General features: G+C 37.9%; 2 protein-coding genes and 1 long non-coding RNA gene across 7 annotated transcripts in view; 2 read left to right on the plus strand and 1 right to left on the minus strand.

Moving 5' to 3' along the window:
* The first annotated feature begins 60 nt into the window (after positions 1-60).
* Positions 61-7231, plus strand: LOC111867366 (MIEF1 upstream open reading frame protein). Of its 3 annotated transcripts, none has more exons than XM_023857158.2 (3): positions 61-320; positions 3540-3732; positions 4795-4923. In XM_023857158.2, exons 1-3 carry the CDS (start codon positions 298-300, stop codon positions 4831-4833), a joined length of 255 nt encoding a protein of 84 aa, XP_023712926.1. In that variant the 5' UTR covers positions 61-297; the 3' UTR covers positions 4834-4923. The 3 variants fall into 3 exon arrangements, with proteins under 3 accessions (XP_023712926.1, XP_023712924.1, XP_023712925.1); XM_023857156.2 differs by lacking the exon at positions 61-320 and adding an exon at positions 6887-7231 and having other exon boundaries at positions 3644-3732; positions 4795-5111; XM_023857157.2 differs by lacking the exon at positions 61-320 and adding an exon at positions 6890-7231 and having other exon boundaries at positions 3644-3732; positions 4795-5111.
* On the minus strand, positions 3739-13145 carry LOC111867367. The gene is made up of 3 exons (XR_002843337.2): positions 12468-13145; positions 7402-7460; positions 3739-4571 (listed from the first exon to the last, which is right to left on the minus strand). It is a non-coding gene; the product is annotated as an uncharacterized LOC111867367 (long non-coding RNA).
* Positions 13146-13216: 71 nt separating this feature from the next.
* Positions 13217-17702, plus strand: part of LOC111867372 (putative leucine-rich repeat-containing protein DDB_G0290503) — a 7290-nt gene continuing 2804 nt past the window's right edge. Inside the window, exons 1-4 of one of the 3 annotated variants that reach the window (XM_023857166.2) lie at positions 13217-13295; positions 13550-13724; positions 13809-13873; positions 14369-14471. In XM_023857166.2, the coding sequence (XP_023712934.1) occupies positions 13592-13724; positions 13809-13873; positions 14369-14471 (301 nt within the window). In that variant the 5' untranslated portion in view covers positions 13217-13295; positions 13550-13591. Of the gene's footprint in view, positions 13461-13549; positions 13725-13808; positions 14246-14368; positions 14472-17702 lie in introns of those variants that run through there. The other 2 variants (XM_023857165.2, XM_023857167.2) reach the window with 2 other exon arrangements.

The following is a 17702-nucleotide window of genomic DNA, read 5'->3' on the forward strand; positions in this document are numbered from 1 at the left end:
ATAGTTATTTTAACACCGACCTAAAATATTGTCATAATTTTTGTCTGAACATGAAAGAATTGCCTTTGCCTTCACGAAAATGCTATTATCTATAAAAATGATAGAAGTCTGAAATATCAGAGTAAATCTTATGATATGAATGCAAATCAGTCTGGCGTAATCTAGGAAATTGTGTAGAATGCAGATACTAACATGTAAAATTGGACTTATTATATTATGGCGTATTATGATGTGTGTAGTTTTTTTTAGCTTTGGAGAAGGTTTGTTTTGCCTCATGGATATGATTGTAACAGATAAATGAAGTACAGCATTTATGAGAGGTAGCGAATAGTGTGATTGTAAGTCATTACTTCTGTTTGTATCAATGAATTGGGAATCGTCCGGCTAGTGCGCTTTTTGCAGCTGGTATAGAGTTCTGTAAACTGACGAGACAAGCTTTCATACTAAAAGCATTTCTCTTCTGTATATTGTATCTTGGTGAAACGAACCCAACATTGAGGGCGTTTAGTGCCAAGAACGAAACACTTCTATCTTGCTTGCATGCCCTCAACTTGTGTATGGCATTGTTGACTTGAAACTGAAGATCTTTCGGGTTCCTCAAAAAATAAGGTGAAGAGAAGTCAATTCCTGTAAAGTACGCAATGATTTAAATGCATATATCTCTTGGATAGACAAACTTTCATGAAGAATAATGTTATCTGGGACGTGATTCCATAAAATTGGGTAGACGTTTACAGATGTATCAGAGGAATGTACTACTCATATCGTCAGTATCGAAAAGCAACCTTCACAAGCAATATTGCTCAACTCAAACCTCCAAGTGTATACTTTTTTACATTCACAGCTGTGAGAACCTGAAGTCTCTCAGATTATTTCATGGCTGTAAAATACATGCCAATATAGGTGAAAACATGGAAATTCACAGAAATATTCAGCACACTGTTTACTACAAACATAAAATTTGCCTCTTGCTGTATTGTCATAGTGGATCTCATAAATGGTATTCATTTCGCTAAGTAGTCTGATCATTTCCAGTTGTTTCCACTTTGCCAGAACACTCAACACTACCTTACTACAAATTTGTAACATTTGAAGTGTATTCAAAGTTTGCATATATATATATATCTTGTTTCCCATTATTTTCCTTTAATCACAGAAATGTTCTCATAAGAAAATACTGGCAATACCATACATAGAGAGAGAGAGAAAAGAAAGATATAGAAGAAATTCAGAGGGGAAATGTGGCAGATATAGAGAGGACATCAAGCATAACTGGACTGTGAATAAAATATCTTCATACTAGATTCCTCGCTGTTGTACAATTCTTTTGTATGTTTACAGAAATCATCATACAACTCCAGCATAAACAGAAATGTGTTTAAAAATTAATCCCAACATGTATTCACCAGAAGGTACTTTCATACAGATGCTGGGTACCAGAGGTTTAGATTTATGTAGCCATATACAAATAGTATGGTTATGTAACATTTAAGGTTTTCACTCTGAAGAATGCAGTCTTCTGGAACGTGGCACCTTGTAGATCCTGTGTGAACCAATGTTTTGGAGAAATGTTGGTTCCCACATCCCAGAAGACAGCATACCTCATAGTATGGTTATATTTGTGTAAAATATGTAAGCTGTGATCCACCTTAAGGAATCTTTCATTAGGTTAACCCTTTAAAGCATAGTGGTAACTCTGTAGCACATGTTTTAATTTTGTTCACATACTGCGTTTATGTTGTGACCTTCTCTGTGGTCTAGTGGTCAGCGTTCCTCGCTATATATATATCCAGAGGTCCGGGTTCGATTCCTGGCGCTACCAGATTTTTTCTGGAATGGGGTCCACTCAGCCTCATGATGATAATTGAGGAGCTATTTCAAGGAAATAGCAGCTCCAGTCTAGAAAACCGAAATTAACAGCCGTGGGGATTCATTCAAGATAATACCGCTTTGCTTTGTGCAAGATCAAAGTTAAGCGCAGTTTAGCAGATGGGAATCTGTTATGCAGGTTCTTTTCTTTTTTTATTTGTGTAAGGTGAATATAAAGGGTAAAGTTGTCCCTGTATGCACTGTATCATCAGGGAATGGCAGATTGAATATGTAGTCCCACACATTCTTAACCCCAGCTGTAGCTGGAAGTGCATATTAGCTTAATGCACCAGCTGCTTTACCTCTGGGGAAATTGTTCTCCCTACACATTGGATCAGTGGCTGGGTGGGTCCCAGAGCCAGTCAGGAGAATGGAGAACAAAAGAGTCTCTTTCCCCTGTCAAGAATTGAACCTCAGTTCCTTGGTTGTGAAGCCTGTAAGCATAGTTGCTATACCAACTGTAAGTATGTGGGTTCACAGTAGCAGCTGTATCAGTACACAAAATTCTTGTTGGAGAACCTTAAAGGAAGGTATAAGTCTGAGTGAACTCAGCAGGATAATATTAAAATGCATTTTAAGGCATAAATTGGAGGACAATATTAAAGCCAATGGTAAAATCATAGGGTACAAGGGTGTAGGATAGAATCCGCAGGCAGGCTCTTGTGAACATGGTAATATCACTCTTTACGCTTCACCAACATGCATTAAACACGACTTTGCAACCAGAAGAATAAACTAGTAAAGCAATGTTTGTGCTTACTGTAATGGAACCCAGTATGAACTGTATTTACTCGTATAGCAGAACTCTGGATAGATAACTATACAGAATCAATTCATTCATTCATTCATTTATTTTTCGTTCCATGGATCCACAATACAAGTGAGATATAGGACATGTCCATACAGTGATTATTCTTAAAATTAATAGAGCAAGAACTAAGTACATAAATAAAAAAGTATAAAATACAAAAATTGAAACAAAACATGTAGAATCAAATAGATTCCAGTCATATAAGTTAATTTAATGAAACATGCAGTTTAAATTTAAACAATGTCAGTTTGAACATATCACAGAAATTGCTTAAATGACTAGACTAGAATAATAGAATAATGACTAGAATAATACTAATAAAAGACTGGATGATCAACAGGTGATTCTAGTGAATGCATAATCATTAACTTATAATGATTTATATTGGAAATATTCTTCCACAGAATAAAAATGATGAAGATAAAGAAAACGCTTTAAACAAATTTTGAACTTCTTAGGGTTGAGTGACTCTTCTTTTATATAAGAAGGAAGATTATTATAAATTTTTATGCCCATATAATACACTCCCTTTTGATATACCGTAAAATTTGCTATGGGTTGATAGAAATTTGTAATATGTCTTGTATTTATATTATGATTTAGTGAATTTGGAATAAAGAGACTTTTATTATTAACCACAAAGAGCATGAGTGAAAAATATACTGTGAAGCCAAAGGCAAAATTTCCAATTTCCGAAAGAGATCTCTACATGAAACTCTACTATTACAGCCGATCATAATTCTAATTATCTTCTTCTGCATTCTAAATACTTTTATACTATGAGGCGAGACTCCCCAAAAGCAAAGACCATAGTTCATAACAGAGCCAAAATAAGAGTAGTAAATCTGCTACTTTACAGGTACTCTGTGTGTATTAGGCAGATTATGAGCACCCCTACTGGAAGACAGGTTCTTCAGCTGTATCGAGAACTCCTGAGGTATGGAAGACAGTTACAATTCACTGATAAGGACTACTTTGTCAACAGAGTAAGAAAAGAGTTTAAGCAAGCTAAAGATATTGAAAAAGCAGAAGACATCAAATTTTATTTTCAAGTAAGTTGTGTAGTATGATCCTAATTATAGAGTCATGAGCATTAAGATCAAGACCACTGTTACACCATGGTCTGTTATCCTGTCTCAGCTGCCAACAATTACTGTAAACCTTGGGGTGCTGATACTATGTTGTGTCAAACCATCCTGCAACCCGGTACCCACATAAAAAGGCAATATGGACTCAGGGTCTTTCAAGGAGGATTTTCAGAGTTTGTGGTCTACTCGTAGCTCCACAAATTCCTGCCAGTAGTATTTCCAGTTCGTAGGTGGCTGGTGATTGTAAGGAATAAACCTACATATATTTGCACTATCTACGTGCTCATTGGAAGAGGGGGAGGGGTTGATTTCAGTTACATAATTTCATAGTTATCTATCCTTAGGTCAATACCCTGTAAGCATCTCCCTGGTTGTAACCACTCACTATTTAATGTTGATGGTTAAGAAAGACTGAAGCTGACAGGGCATCCAATGGTTACAGTAGGCTCTAGTTTCACATTTGGTTCTCTGAGTTTCCCCTTTGAGTGGTTTCTTTGTGTACAAAAGTATCATATTTAAACCCACCAGAAGAGTCAACTTAAGGCAATCGCGATTCATTTTAATATAGGGTGATTCACATGGAGGAGAACCCACATTAGTAATTAAAAATCACATAGTAATTTACTGATTATGATGAAACCTGGTAACACTGACCAAGTGCATGTCTGCCTGGTTTGTACCATTTCTTTTGGTCTGTGATTCCATGTGATTCCTCCTCATATGCTGACTCTGGACATATACAAACATGAAGCATCATGTTGGCCTGTGTCTCCTGGCAGAGGAACCATTTTCAACATCACCATCTGTAACACAATTATTTGCACATCTACCAAGTTACAGACTTGTCACATTTGATTCTCATTAGTAAACTCTTGTGTGATTTATAATCATTAATTTGGAGCATCCTCAAAGAGAATCGCCCTGTATTATCCACTATGAAGTAATAAAGAATAAAATGTAGATACAGAATGGTTCAACACATGTTCACTTTGTGGAAACTTATGTTGTCTGTCTTTGTTCTTTCAGAGGGGACTTGCACTGCTGAAAAACAAGCGTGTAGTATAATGAATTAAATTATTAACATAACTTGGAAGCCATGTCTATGCTGGCTCGCATATATTTTCAGCAACAACCGTCATTTCTGTTGCACCTATCATCAGTAAAAATTAATGTATCAGAATGCATTAATATTAGTGTACGTAATAAACACAAACTAGACTACTCTAGAGTTCCCAAGCTGAAAGAAGAAGATTTAGATGAGCAGTTTGTTAGAGGCACTGGACCTGGAGGCCAGGCAGTCAACAAGACCAACAACTGTGTCGTGCTTGTTCACAAACCCACAGGTATTGTCTTCTCTCTTAAGGTTAGCATTCAAAACACTTTGTCGGAAGTACAGACCACACACCCACACAGTCATCTCAGCAATGAAGTTTGAACATTTATATGAACAAGTGTAAATTTTTGTTTTGACCTAGAGGCCCTAAAAATATGACATAAAAACTTAACCTTTATTCCCTTACTTATCTTGCAAAAAGGAGCTTTTATTTTGTTTTGTGTCATTTTAGTCATACATACTTAAATATGAATATGGTGCCTATTCGAATATGTATCTGTTTTCTGATTTGAGAATATCAAATAAGAATCTCAGCATGAGGTGGACAGGCTATATAGCATGCATGGGAGAGCCATATGGAACAAGACCACTAGGGTAATTCAGATGTAGATGGAAGGATAATATTAAAATGGATCTCAGAGAATAAGATGGGGTGGTATGGATTGGATTCATATGACTCAGGATAGAGACCAGTGGCTTGTTCTTCTGGACATGGTAATGAACCTTTGAGTTTGATAAAATATTAAGTAGATGTTGAGTAGCTGAGAGACGGGTGGCTTCTCATGAAGGACTCAGCTCCGTGGAGTTGTTAAGGTGAGATCGTACATGTGATTGGATTTTAAGGTACAAAGGTAGCAGGATGTAGAGGGATACAGGAAATACATACAGAATTATGTTTGGAAGATCTCAAGAGAAGAGACAATGTGAGAGACCTAGGCTCAGAGGGGAGGAGGATATTAAAATGGATCATAAACAATATGTGAGGACGTCAACTGTATTAAGCTGGCTCATGACAGAGTCCAGTAATAGGATTTGTAAATGTGGTAATGAACTTTCAAGTACAATAAAATCAGGAAATATCTTTATCAACTGACAGCTTCTTTACTTAATTTTCTGTCATAGTGTGGTTATTTAACACTGTTTTCAGTGTTAGCAATATATATCATCAGACGATGGAATGACTGATCAGTGATGAATTGGAAAGGATTTGGAAGGAACCAGCCATGGCCTAATTGAGGTATTATCCCAGAATCTGCTTGAAGGGACTAAGGCAAATGACAGAAAACCCTCGTTTAGGATAGCCATTGCGCTGGCAGAGATTTGAACTGAGCACCTACCAAAAACATGTCTTGTGCATTACCTCTACACCAGTATGCTCAGTTTCTTGAGTTGAAGATACAGAATTTTATGGTTAAGTCAGTTGTCATTTATAAAATATATAAAAATTGGCATAATAAAGAATTAATGGGTATATAGGAATAAATGCTTTGGATTATACTCATTTATATACAAATACTTCTCAGGATTGTTCCTTCCATTCAAGCATTGGGTGATACAAATTCTTTTGTTTTTTCACTGTAAATAATTATTACTCAAGTCTTCTCAGGTGATTAACTGTATGAAGATGGATTGGCATCCAGTGTCAGAGACTGTCTTCATCTTTCCCATCAGGAGTTCGTGCACCTCACCAGCCCATGATGACTGACTCCGTGGCTTGTAGTCTACAAGCGAACTATACCGACCAAGCAACCACCACTTGTCGGCAAAGTTAGTGCCAACTTCTGCAGATAGAGGGTGTAACGTGGTCAGTGGAATGGATCCCAACAGCCATTAATCTCAGTTTCCTAGATTGAACACCAGCCCCTGATGGTGGAGACAAACTCTAAACTTGGGATGCTAACTTTATCTTCATATGTCTGATTGTCTGAGAAGACTTCATTGCACAGTGTCACTATGAAAGCTTCAGATCGCATAAATCATTAATCAAATTTCACTTTTGATCAGCAGGTATTGCAGTAAAATGTCACAAATCCCGGTTGCAAGAAGAAAATAGAAAACTTGCAAGAAATACTCTAATTACAAAATTAGACAATTTTCTGAATGGCGAATTAAGTATTGAAGCACAAGAAAGAGCTGTTATGATTAAAAAAAGTAAAGAGAAGAGTCGTCGACAGCAGAAGCTTGCAGAGTTGAAGGCAAAATGGAAGGAGAAAGAAGGACTTACATGACTATGTTACATAAGAAAGTAATGTGAAAATGCTAATTAATTTCTGTTGTGGCTATGATTATGTTGTGTACATACAAATATTTTCTTTAAATAAAATATAAACCCATAATAATTAATGTTAATTTAAACAACATGTAAATATTAGTATATAGTTTATTTTTAGAGGTTCCCAGAAATCACTGAACTGCTCAGGCAGAAGAGCCGGACGGTCCTTCCAGGATGTCGGATCACAGAGATACAGACTGCTAGCAAACTGTACAAATGTAGAAATTAAACAAGTAACAAAACTTACCCAGATTATTCCAGGTGTTGCAAAAGCCCTCTGTTGTTATGCATGCATTCATGTCTCCTCTGTAAAAAGTTCAGATTCATATGTTGAAGTTCTTATTTGGAAATATATTAAACTTGAAACTGGTCTCCTGTCAAGGTGTCTTGACAGATTTTCAAAGAGAATGTAGAAGAGTGAGCCAAGCAAGTAATCAGCAAGAAGCAGGCAGTGCCAATGATAAATACAGAAATACATTATTCATATTTCCTTCATTAAATATGTAGGTTGTGCCAAAAGTCATAAGCAACTTTTTTTGCACGCAACCTGGGAACAGCAGATGAAAGAGAGTATGGTGGTAGGTGGAACCAGCTGTTATGTTAACCTTGAGTGTCTTGTGACATCAGTAGTTTGCATCACGTGACCAGTATCACTCCTAACAAAATGGCTGACGATATGTTGTTTCGCCAGTGTGCTGTCATCGAATTTCTTGTGAAAGAGGAAATCCCTGCTGCAGAAATTCACCAGAGACTTCAGCGTGCTTATAGAAGTGTGTGCATGGGTGCGAGCAGTGTTCAAAGATGGGTGAAACACTTTAAAGATGGGAACACCAGCATCGAAGATGAGCCTCGGAGTGGTTGTCCTCGAACAGCCTCGACTGAATGCAACAAGGAAAGAGTGGATGAGATCATTCAAGATGACAGGCGTGTGACTGTGGAAACAACAGCCCAAAAACTTGGAATAGGGCACAGTGCAGTACAGGAGATGATTGAAAGCTTGGGCTATAGGAAAGTTTGTGCTCGTTGGGTCCCGCGGTTATTGACCGAAGACCACAAAGGTCAGTGAAAAGCCATCACCTCAGAACTGCTGCAGAGATATTGACACGAATGCAATGATTTTTTTCTCTATAGTGTGACAGGTGACGAAAGCTGGTTTTGCCATTTCGAGCTTGAAATGAAATGGCAGAAAATGGAATGGCACCATCTGCATTCTCCATCAAAAAAGAAGGTAAAGACAGTACCATCAGCTGCAAAGGTGATGGGCACAGTCTTCTGGGATGCAGAGGGGTTTATCCTGGCCAAATTCCTGGAACCTGGGCAAACCATCAATGCTGCTCGTTATGTCCAGACGCTGCACAAGCTCCATCATGCATTGCGCGATAAACGTCTGGGATGAAATATCATCATCCTGCATGACAACGCTCACCTCACATTGGAAGCAATTGCAAAGATGGGGTGGGAAGTTCTTCCACACCCCTCCTATAGCCCGATCTGGCACCCTCCGACTACCATCTTTTCGGATTTGTGAAGGATCAGCTGTATGGACAACGTTTTGAGACAAGGGAGGCAATTCAGAAAGCAGTGCATCAGTGTCTTCGGATGGCTGGAACAGAATTTTGCAGAAGGAGAATTTTCAAACTCCCAGCACGCTGGGAGAAATGTGTACAAAGAAGTGGCGATTATGTGGAGAAATAAAGAAATGCCTGTAGATTGAGGTGGTGTATTTGGTTTGTCAATAATAAAGCATGTTACTTTAAAAAAAATTGTTGCTCATGACTTTGAGTATGACCCTCGTATTTCAGACAAATAACATCACTCACTCATCATTCATGGAGCTGATTCCTTCTTGAGAACCTGCCAGTGGTGCAGCTACTCAAGAACTTCCCAGCATTTTTATGGAACCCAAAGGTTCATTACTGTGTTCACAAAAGCCCTCCATTGGTCCCTATCCTGAGCCAGATCAATCCAATCTACACCATCCCATCCTGTCTCTCTCAAGCTTCATTTCAGTTTTGCCCACCTACCTACACCTTGGTCTTCCCAGTGGTCTCTTTCCTTCTGGCTTTCCCACCAATATCCTATATGCATTCCTCTTCTCCCCCATTCATGCTACATGCCCTGCCCATCGCATCGTCCTTGACTTGATCATTCTAATTATACTTGGAGAAGAGTACAGGTTATGAAGCTCCTCATTATGCAGTTTTCTCCAGCCTCCTGTAACTACATCTCTCTTTGATATGAATATTTCTCCCTTAATGTCAGAGACCATGTTTCACACCCATACAGAACCACAGGCAAAATTATAGTTTTGTATAATCCAATTTTTGCGTTCTTAGACAGCAGACGAGATGGCAAAAGTCAATTTGACTTGTTTTCTTTCGTCTAATAATTTTTAGGATACTTCATTGAACCATGGCTTATGCTACTTCAGTTCATAATAACCTAGACTATCTCTGGCAGAAATTTTTATATTCTCTCTAATAGTTTTCCAAGCTTTATTAACATCCATCTCTGTGTTGGTTTTACAAAGCTGCAAACCTATTTGAGATTTCAACACAATACTGCTTCCTATCCCCTACCTCTTAATTTCTCCATATGAATTCTGTGCATTGTTTGTTTACTCAGTGCCAGTCTTTTCCTAAGTTTTTCCACCACCAGGTAGTGGTCAGTAACACAATCTGCTGCCCTGAATGATCAGACATCAGGTATACTTGAATGCAGTTTCCTCTCTATCAAAATATGGTCTTGATTGTGCATCTTCCCATGAGGAGATGTCCAATAAATTGATGAACGTTACAATGTGAGAACATTGTACTTTTGACAGTAAAATTTTTGGATGTGGCAAAGTTTTCAACTCTGACTCCATTATCATTACTAATTTCATGTAAACTCTCATTCCCAATCGGTTTGCAAATGTCTTCCCTCCCTAATTTGGCATTGAAATCTCCCAGCAAAATTTTCATATGGCACTTCAGGAATTTATCAAATACGTGTTCTTTGTAGAACTTGTCCTTTATATCATCAATTCTTTCTTCTGTTCAGGCACTGCTTTTCAACTTTGCTTTAGAATATGCCATTAGGAAGGTCCAGGAAACCCAAGTGGGACTGAAATTAAATGGGACACATCAGCTGTTAGTCTATGCTGATCATGTGAATGTACTGGGTAATTTTTCTTTATTGCTAGTGGGGTGGGACTAAGTCCCTTGTACTGTGGCCACTTCTGGCCTATTGTACCAGCCCCAGATGATTAGTGAGGGTGATTGTGGAGCAATTGGTGGAATGAAGATTGGCAGGGAAACTGAAGTACTCAGAGAAAACCTGCCCCAGCGCCACTTTGTCCACCACAAATCCCACTTGATCAAACCCGGGCCACCGCAGTTGGAAGCCAGCAAATAAACCGCTTGAGCTATGGTGTGGCCTACTGGGTGATAATATAGATACCATACAGAGAAACACACAAACTTTAAGTGATGCAAGTAAGTAGGTTGGTCTAGAAGTAAGCACAGAGAAAACTAAGTATATGTTGTCATCACCAAAATGCAGGGCAAAATCATGACATAAAGACAGGAAATAGATGTTTTGGAACTGTAGCACAGTTCAGGTATTTGGGAATAACAAATCAGAACCTGATTCAGGAGGATATTGAGAGGAAATTAAACTCGGGTAATGCTTGCTACCATTTATTCCAGAACCTTTTGTCTTCTTGTCTGCTGTCTAAGAACGTAAAAATTAGAGTCTACAAAACTATAATTTTGCCTATGGTTTTGTATGGGTGTGAAACTTGGTCTCTGGCATTAAGGGAGGAACATAGATTGAGTGTTTGAGAACAGGTTGTTGAGAATATTTGGACCAAAGAGAGATGAAGTGACAGAAAGTTGGAGAAAACTGCATAATGAGCTGCATAACTTGTACTCTTCTCCAAGTAGAATTAGAATAATCAAGTTAAGGAGGATAAGGTGGGCAGGGCATGTAGCACAAATTGGGGAGAAGAGGAATGCATATAGGATATTGGTGAGAAATCCAAAAGGAAAGAGACCACAGGGAAGACCAAGGCGTAGGTGGGTGGACAACATTAAAACAGATCTTAAGAGAGATAGGATGGGATGGTATGGATTGGACTGAGCTGGCTCAAGATAGGGACCAGTGGAAGGCTCTTGTGCACATGGTAATGAACCTGTGAGTTCCATAAAATGCTGGGAAATTCTTCAGTAGCTGCAGAATTGGCAGCTCCTCAAGAAGGGCTCAGCTCCACGAGTAAGCAGTTAAGATGTGTTGGCCCTGTTATTGCCTCTAGATTTTCAGTGTCTTTTGATACTCTTTACAAATAGCATAAAACAGGTGGGACAGACAAGCAGTAACATACCTTTTCAATGGTTCTCAAGTTAATGAAATGTTAATGAAAAACAAAAATCGATTCAAGAAAGCACTATTACAATTTCTCCATTTACATTCATTTTATGGTATTGATGAAATTTTTGATTACACGGTTCAGAAGATTGATAATTCATTTTATTGGNTCCTCAGCTTATTACACACATAAAGATGAACAGACGCTTGATGAAGCAAATAGGTGCATTTTTTAAATTTCTCATTGTGAAGATCCAAAATGAATGATCTCACGTTAAATATACTTTTAAATTCTAATTGATGGAGAAATACAAACGACAAACATGATGGTATGTAAAATGATGAAACACACTGTATAATTTAATAGGTATGTTAAGTTTGATTAAGGGATACATAAAGAGATAACTACAGCAAGATGAGTACTTTATAGTATCTCAGCAAGAAAATAAAGATATCCCTGTAGATAGCCTCCCGTGGAGGCCCAGAAAGTTGTGAGATGTCAAGGCTCCCACATTTTCTTGACAAATGGCGGTGAGTTTGTCAGCCTTATTGGCTGGCCAGTCTTCAACCCCAGGGCCATAGTGTGGCTGGAAGGATTAGGTCAATTGAAATAACCAATGACCACATCAGGAATCGAACCCACAACCTTCTGGTCTGTACTATAGTGCCCTAACCAACTATTCTACCACGTGCCACATAGTATCTCAGTAAGTTAATTTTATTCATGCTAAAAATGGAATTTCATGCAAACGAATTTTGTGTGTCCAAGGAAACCATGTGTAGACCACATCGCCTGTTTGCATCAAGTACTGTAACCAAAGCTGTCACTTTTATTTTTGTTTGTAATTTATTTAGTGACACTGTCAGTAACTGAGGCTATGAAACACTGAATGGTAAATAATGAATTGGGGAGTGTTTGGAAGGAAGTAGTCATGGCTTAATTTGATGTACTAAACTGTAATTTACCTGAAGGGTCTAAGGAAAACCACGGAATACCTCAGGATAGTCCGTGTCTCGGCCAAGATTTGAACCAGTCACCTCACAAATAAAAGTCACGAACATTTCCACATGTCATCTGAAGGCTGTTGTCACACAATGGTGATTCCGTTATGCTGCATGATGGATGTTTTGAAGAAATGTACGACTTCATCTTCCGGGTCAAAGAGTAAGCCAAGGAAGCACCCAGTACTGCGCAGTAGTCCTCAACTCAATAACTTTGCAATAACGCTATTCTAAATTTTAGAAGAAAAAAATATATACAGTATACTTCTTGCTGGTTGTTCGCTTGGTTTGCTCTTCAACCTCGACGATGAAGGCACATATTCCTCTGAAACATTTGCGACCTTCTACTCGACTACATATCATTACAGTCCAGAAGACAGTGATCTTAACAGTTACCGCCGTTATAAACACCGAATGTCACATTCAACTCGAATTAATCCTCGGAATAAGTAGAGTGGTGGCCTCTTGTAAACACGGTAATTAACCTTTCTTCCGTAAAATGTGGGATATTTCCTAAGTAAATTAACAACTATAAGCTTATAAAGCATGGCTACTTCAATTAACGACCGTTTGATCATTCCACCGTCCGAAGAGGTCTGAAACGTCTGAACCCAGCATTAAACTAAGATCAAACTCTCTGCCCTCTGCCCTTCGGAATCGTTTGAATCTCATATCGACTTATATGCAGCACAAAAATAAATTCATTTTCGTAGATATCATGTTATCGATAACCAAAAGCATGTGTGATCGATATTACCACAGGCGATTCCTTGGTACGGGTAGTATGGATCGGTACGGATCATGATTTGATTGTACTCTATTCAGCCTGCGGTGGTGTTGTAGATAATTGTAGTGATTAAAATATATTACGAAAACTCTATCGTTAAAATGAGTGGCGAATATGAGTTAAATACAGATCTGAGTAATATAATAACAGACTTCATCAAACTGAAAGAGGTTGTCAGAATTTCCGAAAGTATTATACACGTACATTTTTATCTTGTCATGGACATTGTTGCAATAATTTGTATTTATAAATTTTTCAGTTTTATTTGAGGGAGCAAGTGCTTCGGCAGAAGTTCGAAGGGATGACAAAGAACTTGCAGGAGGAAAATAAAATTGTTCGAGACTTAGAAAAATCGGAACGCCATAAGCTGAAAGTCAGTCGGGAATATGCATTTCAACAGCAAGAGACTATTTCACATCTCATTGAAGTTAAAAGTATGCTGAAATTTATTAGTAGTTTAAATATATGAAACCAAATGTTTCATATGAAACGCATGATTTTTCTTTTCTTACTTTCAGACGAAAATATTAAGCTATCGGAGCACATAAAACAACTAGAAGCAAGTTTGGCTGACACGAAAAGAGTATGTTGAATTGTAGTTTATTTTTAAGAAACGTAAAATAAATTCTATGACAGAAAATGCTTCTTAATAGTACATGAATACCTCGTAGTAATCGCCGCAATCTTCTGTCCGTCTTCCTTGCGCCAGTTGCGCGATTTCCCTCCTGCCACGACTTCATTTCCCTACCAAGAATTTTATGAACCACATTCGAAAATTATAAAAAAATATGCGCCACATTAACATGTTAAAATTGCTACCCAAAATGGAGACCTGTCTAAACTGCAAGATAGATATGTTCAAGCAAATATAATTATAATGATAAAGTCAAGGAAGATAAGATGTGAAGGGAATATAGCATGCAAGGAGAATATGAGGAATACATATCAAACTTTGGTGAGAAAGCAAATTCAGGATAGGTACCAGTGAAGGGCTATTGTGAGCATGATGATAAGCCTTAAAAATTTATCTATGAGATATTTTATAAAAAAAATACTTTTTTGTCTTTTCTCTTAACAGCAATTGTCAGAAGAGAAGGAAAACTGGAAATCTGATAAAGAAAAGTTAAAACTATGTCGGTCTCAAGAAATGGAAGAACTGAAATTAAGCTATGAGAAAAGAAGTAAGTTAATTTGCCAGTATTTAAAATTCATATTGTGATCTTCTGTGTTATGGCATTATGTGGTCTGGCAGGTGAGTAAGAGTGTTTTGGAGGGACATATTGCCTCCATCTTCAGGGTAAAGCTATGCAAAGTGGGGATAATGTCAGGTTGTACAGGAAAGGTGTGGACAGGTCAGGAAGACAGGAGTGGCCAATCACGGTCATGGATGGGGAATTGGAAAATAATGTCTCACTGCATCTCATCGAAATATATACATATATATTCCATGCTCATTTTTCTGGAGGGGATACATGGGGTTTATCTTTTATAATGGTGTAGGTCCTTGCAAAGCCCCAATCTGGTCTTTATAATGACAAACAATGACCTGAGCCCGGAGAAGAGTCAAATTTAAAAATGCTGTGTATGTAAAACATACAACACATGATGGATAAAGTCAAATATAACACTAGCACAATCCATTTTAATATTATCCTCTGATGTAGTCTTATTACTTCCAACTAGTTTCTTCCGTCAGGTTTTCTGACCAAAATGTTGTATGCTTTACCCATAACCCCTCAGTTTTGACTTCCTTAAAAATGTTTGTAGAGCTAAAATTATGGTGCTCCTCATTATGTAATAATTAGCTTTATGGGCAGCATACTAGATTAAAGACAACTCGCTGATATAGGCTCCATTGCCACCTTATCATTCAGTGATTCTCATTCATCATGTAAACATTTGGCTGTTCCTAGCTTCGTTTCAGGGAACTTGGACTCTTGCTGTTATATTTTCTGCTCTGTCTGGAGGATTTTATTGTAATTTTCATTTCTCAATTCTATTGCTGAAAGCCTTCCATCACCAAATTTACGATTTTACTGTCACATTATGAACTTATGCTGAACAAACAGCTTTCTTGACATGGCTGCCATATTCAGAAACTACCTTAACATAACTTTCATATTTTTAAAATCTAAGGATCTCAACATGAAATGTAATTTAATATTCATAATAAATTTCATGAAAATCAGTCACTGAATTGTTTTATCTAAAGGTGATGCTCTAGATTTGGGTTCAAGAGGTGCTCAGTTCGAATCTTGGCATGAACACCAGCTATCCTGAATTTTCTGTGGTTTTCCTCAGTCTCTTCGGGTATATGCTTAGGTAGTGCCTGAATTAGGGCATGACACCTTTCTTTCAAATCCTTTCCAATTCATCAGTCATCTTGCTATCCAACATTACATGGTCTTGATACTGTATGCAACATTAATTTGTTAATTTAGCTCCAAAGAGATGACAGTCTGTCAGTTGGCTTTAATATGGGGGACAGTTACAGTCATAAAGACATGATGTCACTATAAGCGTCTATAAATTCTAAAAGCAAGAGAGAAATTAAGCAAAAAATAAATTTGTTTCTTCTTTTAATATTGTTGTCTTTTGGGACATGATGCCAGGTCCCCAGACATATCCTCTCTCTTTATGTAATACCACTTCTTTCCTTCTTAACTTACTCTGCCACCCTGAAGGTGGAAGCAACAGGTTCCTCTGAAACTTTGTTAACAATCTACCAATTGCACAAAGTCACATCTTCACAATGAGAACCTCATATCTCACACTTTTTTGTAGGAAAGAAATTAAATTTAATTTTCCTGATTTGGCACTGAAACAGTGTAATGGCTGTTTTTACACCGAAGAGCTGCCCATCACTGTCTAATTCATAAAACGCATGGAACATTCTAGGAAATTAGTTTTTCAGAAAGCAAGTCCTTTGTCGATCTTGAATGAATGTATGAGGCCTAGGCCTTCTCAGCCCTTTCACCGTGACATACAGTGGTCTGTTGTGCTTTTTGTCTATCTTAACTAAACAAATTAAATCAAACGATAATAGTTTTTACTTTATTTGGAAGGTTCCTGGTTCAAATCTTGGCCAGGACCCTGAATATCCTCACTGTACTTGTTTATGGCTTTCTGTAGTCCCTTCGGTTGAAGTCCAGGATAATATCTAGAAAACAGTGCATAATCACTTCCTCTCCAGTGCCTTCAAGTGCACTAAACATGGTTATCTTCTCATATCATTTGATACTAGTGAACAGCTGCGGTTGGTACTGTGCCATTAAATTACCTACACTCCATTCCACCCTTTATTTAATAATTTGGTTCTGGGATATGATTGCATCACTGACTGGGAATTTTGAATAATGAACAGAGTCCAGTATTTCAGCTGCTGCATATGATACTCCTTGGCATTATTTTGCCTTCCAGTTGAAAGAATGGCTCTAAGTTTGATAGCTGGATTTCACTTCAGGAACAATGTTAATATGATTATGATCATCTCATATATAATGCTGTGTATGGTACCTACCTTCCAGTCTAGAAAACCGAGATTAACTTCTGTGGGGATTCATTGAGCTGACCATGTGACACTGTCTATCCGCTAAAGTTAACACTAACTTCGCGGCGATTGCTTGGTCAGTATAGTTCGCTTGCGGACTACAAGCCACGGAGATAGATGGATAAATGGTACCTACCTACTAAGCTATTTGATGTCACATCCCATAAGACCAGTCTAAATATTAACTGCCATGAGAACCTTAAATCATATGTAAAGATAATAGGGTCTAAGTGTAGTCAAACCTTCTGGGATATGATACCATATAGTCAGGTAGGTATTTATCAACATTTGGAGGAACCTGCTGCACTGCACCCTCTTATACTATGAAGACAGAGGCAGGAAGTTCCCCTGAAATGTTGGTATCTATCTACAGAATTATATAGCATCTTATAGACCATAATCCTCATATTCGCTACCATAACAGCCTGGAATTTCTTACAGTGATAATGTGGTCAGCCAGTCATGGTAGCTGAGCAGTCTAAGGCATGTACTGTCTTTGCTTGCTCAGAAGCCGGGATTGTGGGTTTGAATTGCATAGAAGGCATGGATGTTTGGTATGTGAATGTGTTTATTCTGTGTTAAGGTAGAGGCCTTATGATGAGCTGATCACTCGTCCGAAGTGTCCTACCATCTATGAAATGATCAAAATAAAATAAAAACCTTGACACCATAAGAGGAATGGATTAAATAAATAAGTAAGATAAAGCGGCCTCTGTAGTCTAGGGGTAACGTTCCCACCTCATGACTCAAGGTACGCGGGTTCAAACCCAGCGGAGGTCGTGGAATTTTTAAGGGCGGAAAAATTCAGGGAACAAGTCCTGCAGGAGGGACTTTAAGCTGTGGGTCCCATGTTGTAGCTTTA

This window comes from Cryptotermes secundus, unplaced genomic scaffold, assembly GCF_002891405.2.
Source record: "Cryptotermes secundus unplaced genomic scaffold, Csec_1.0 scaffold278, whole genome shotgun sequence".
Lineage (NCBI taxonomy): Eukaryota > Metazoa > Arthropoda > Insecta > Blattodea > Kalotermitidae > Cryptotermes > Cryptotermes secundus.

Coding starts and splice junctions, on each gene's coding strand:
- LOC111867366 (XM_023857156.2), top strand. CDS start 4,865: ATGTCTATGCTGGCTCGCATATATTTTCAGCAACAACCGTCATTTCTG. Junction 5,112..6,886: donor GCTTGTTCACAAACCCACAG/GTATTGTCTTCT, acceptor ACTTTTGATCAG/CAGGTATTGCAGTAAAATGT.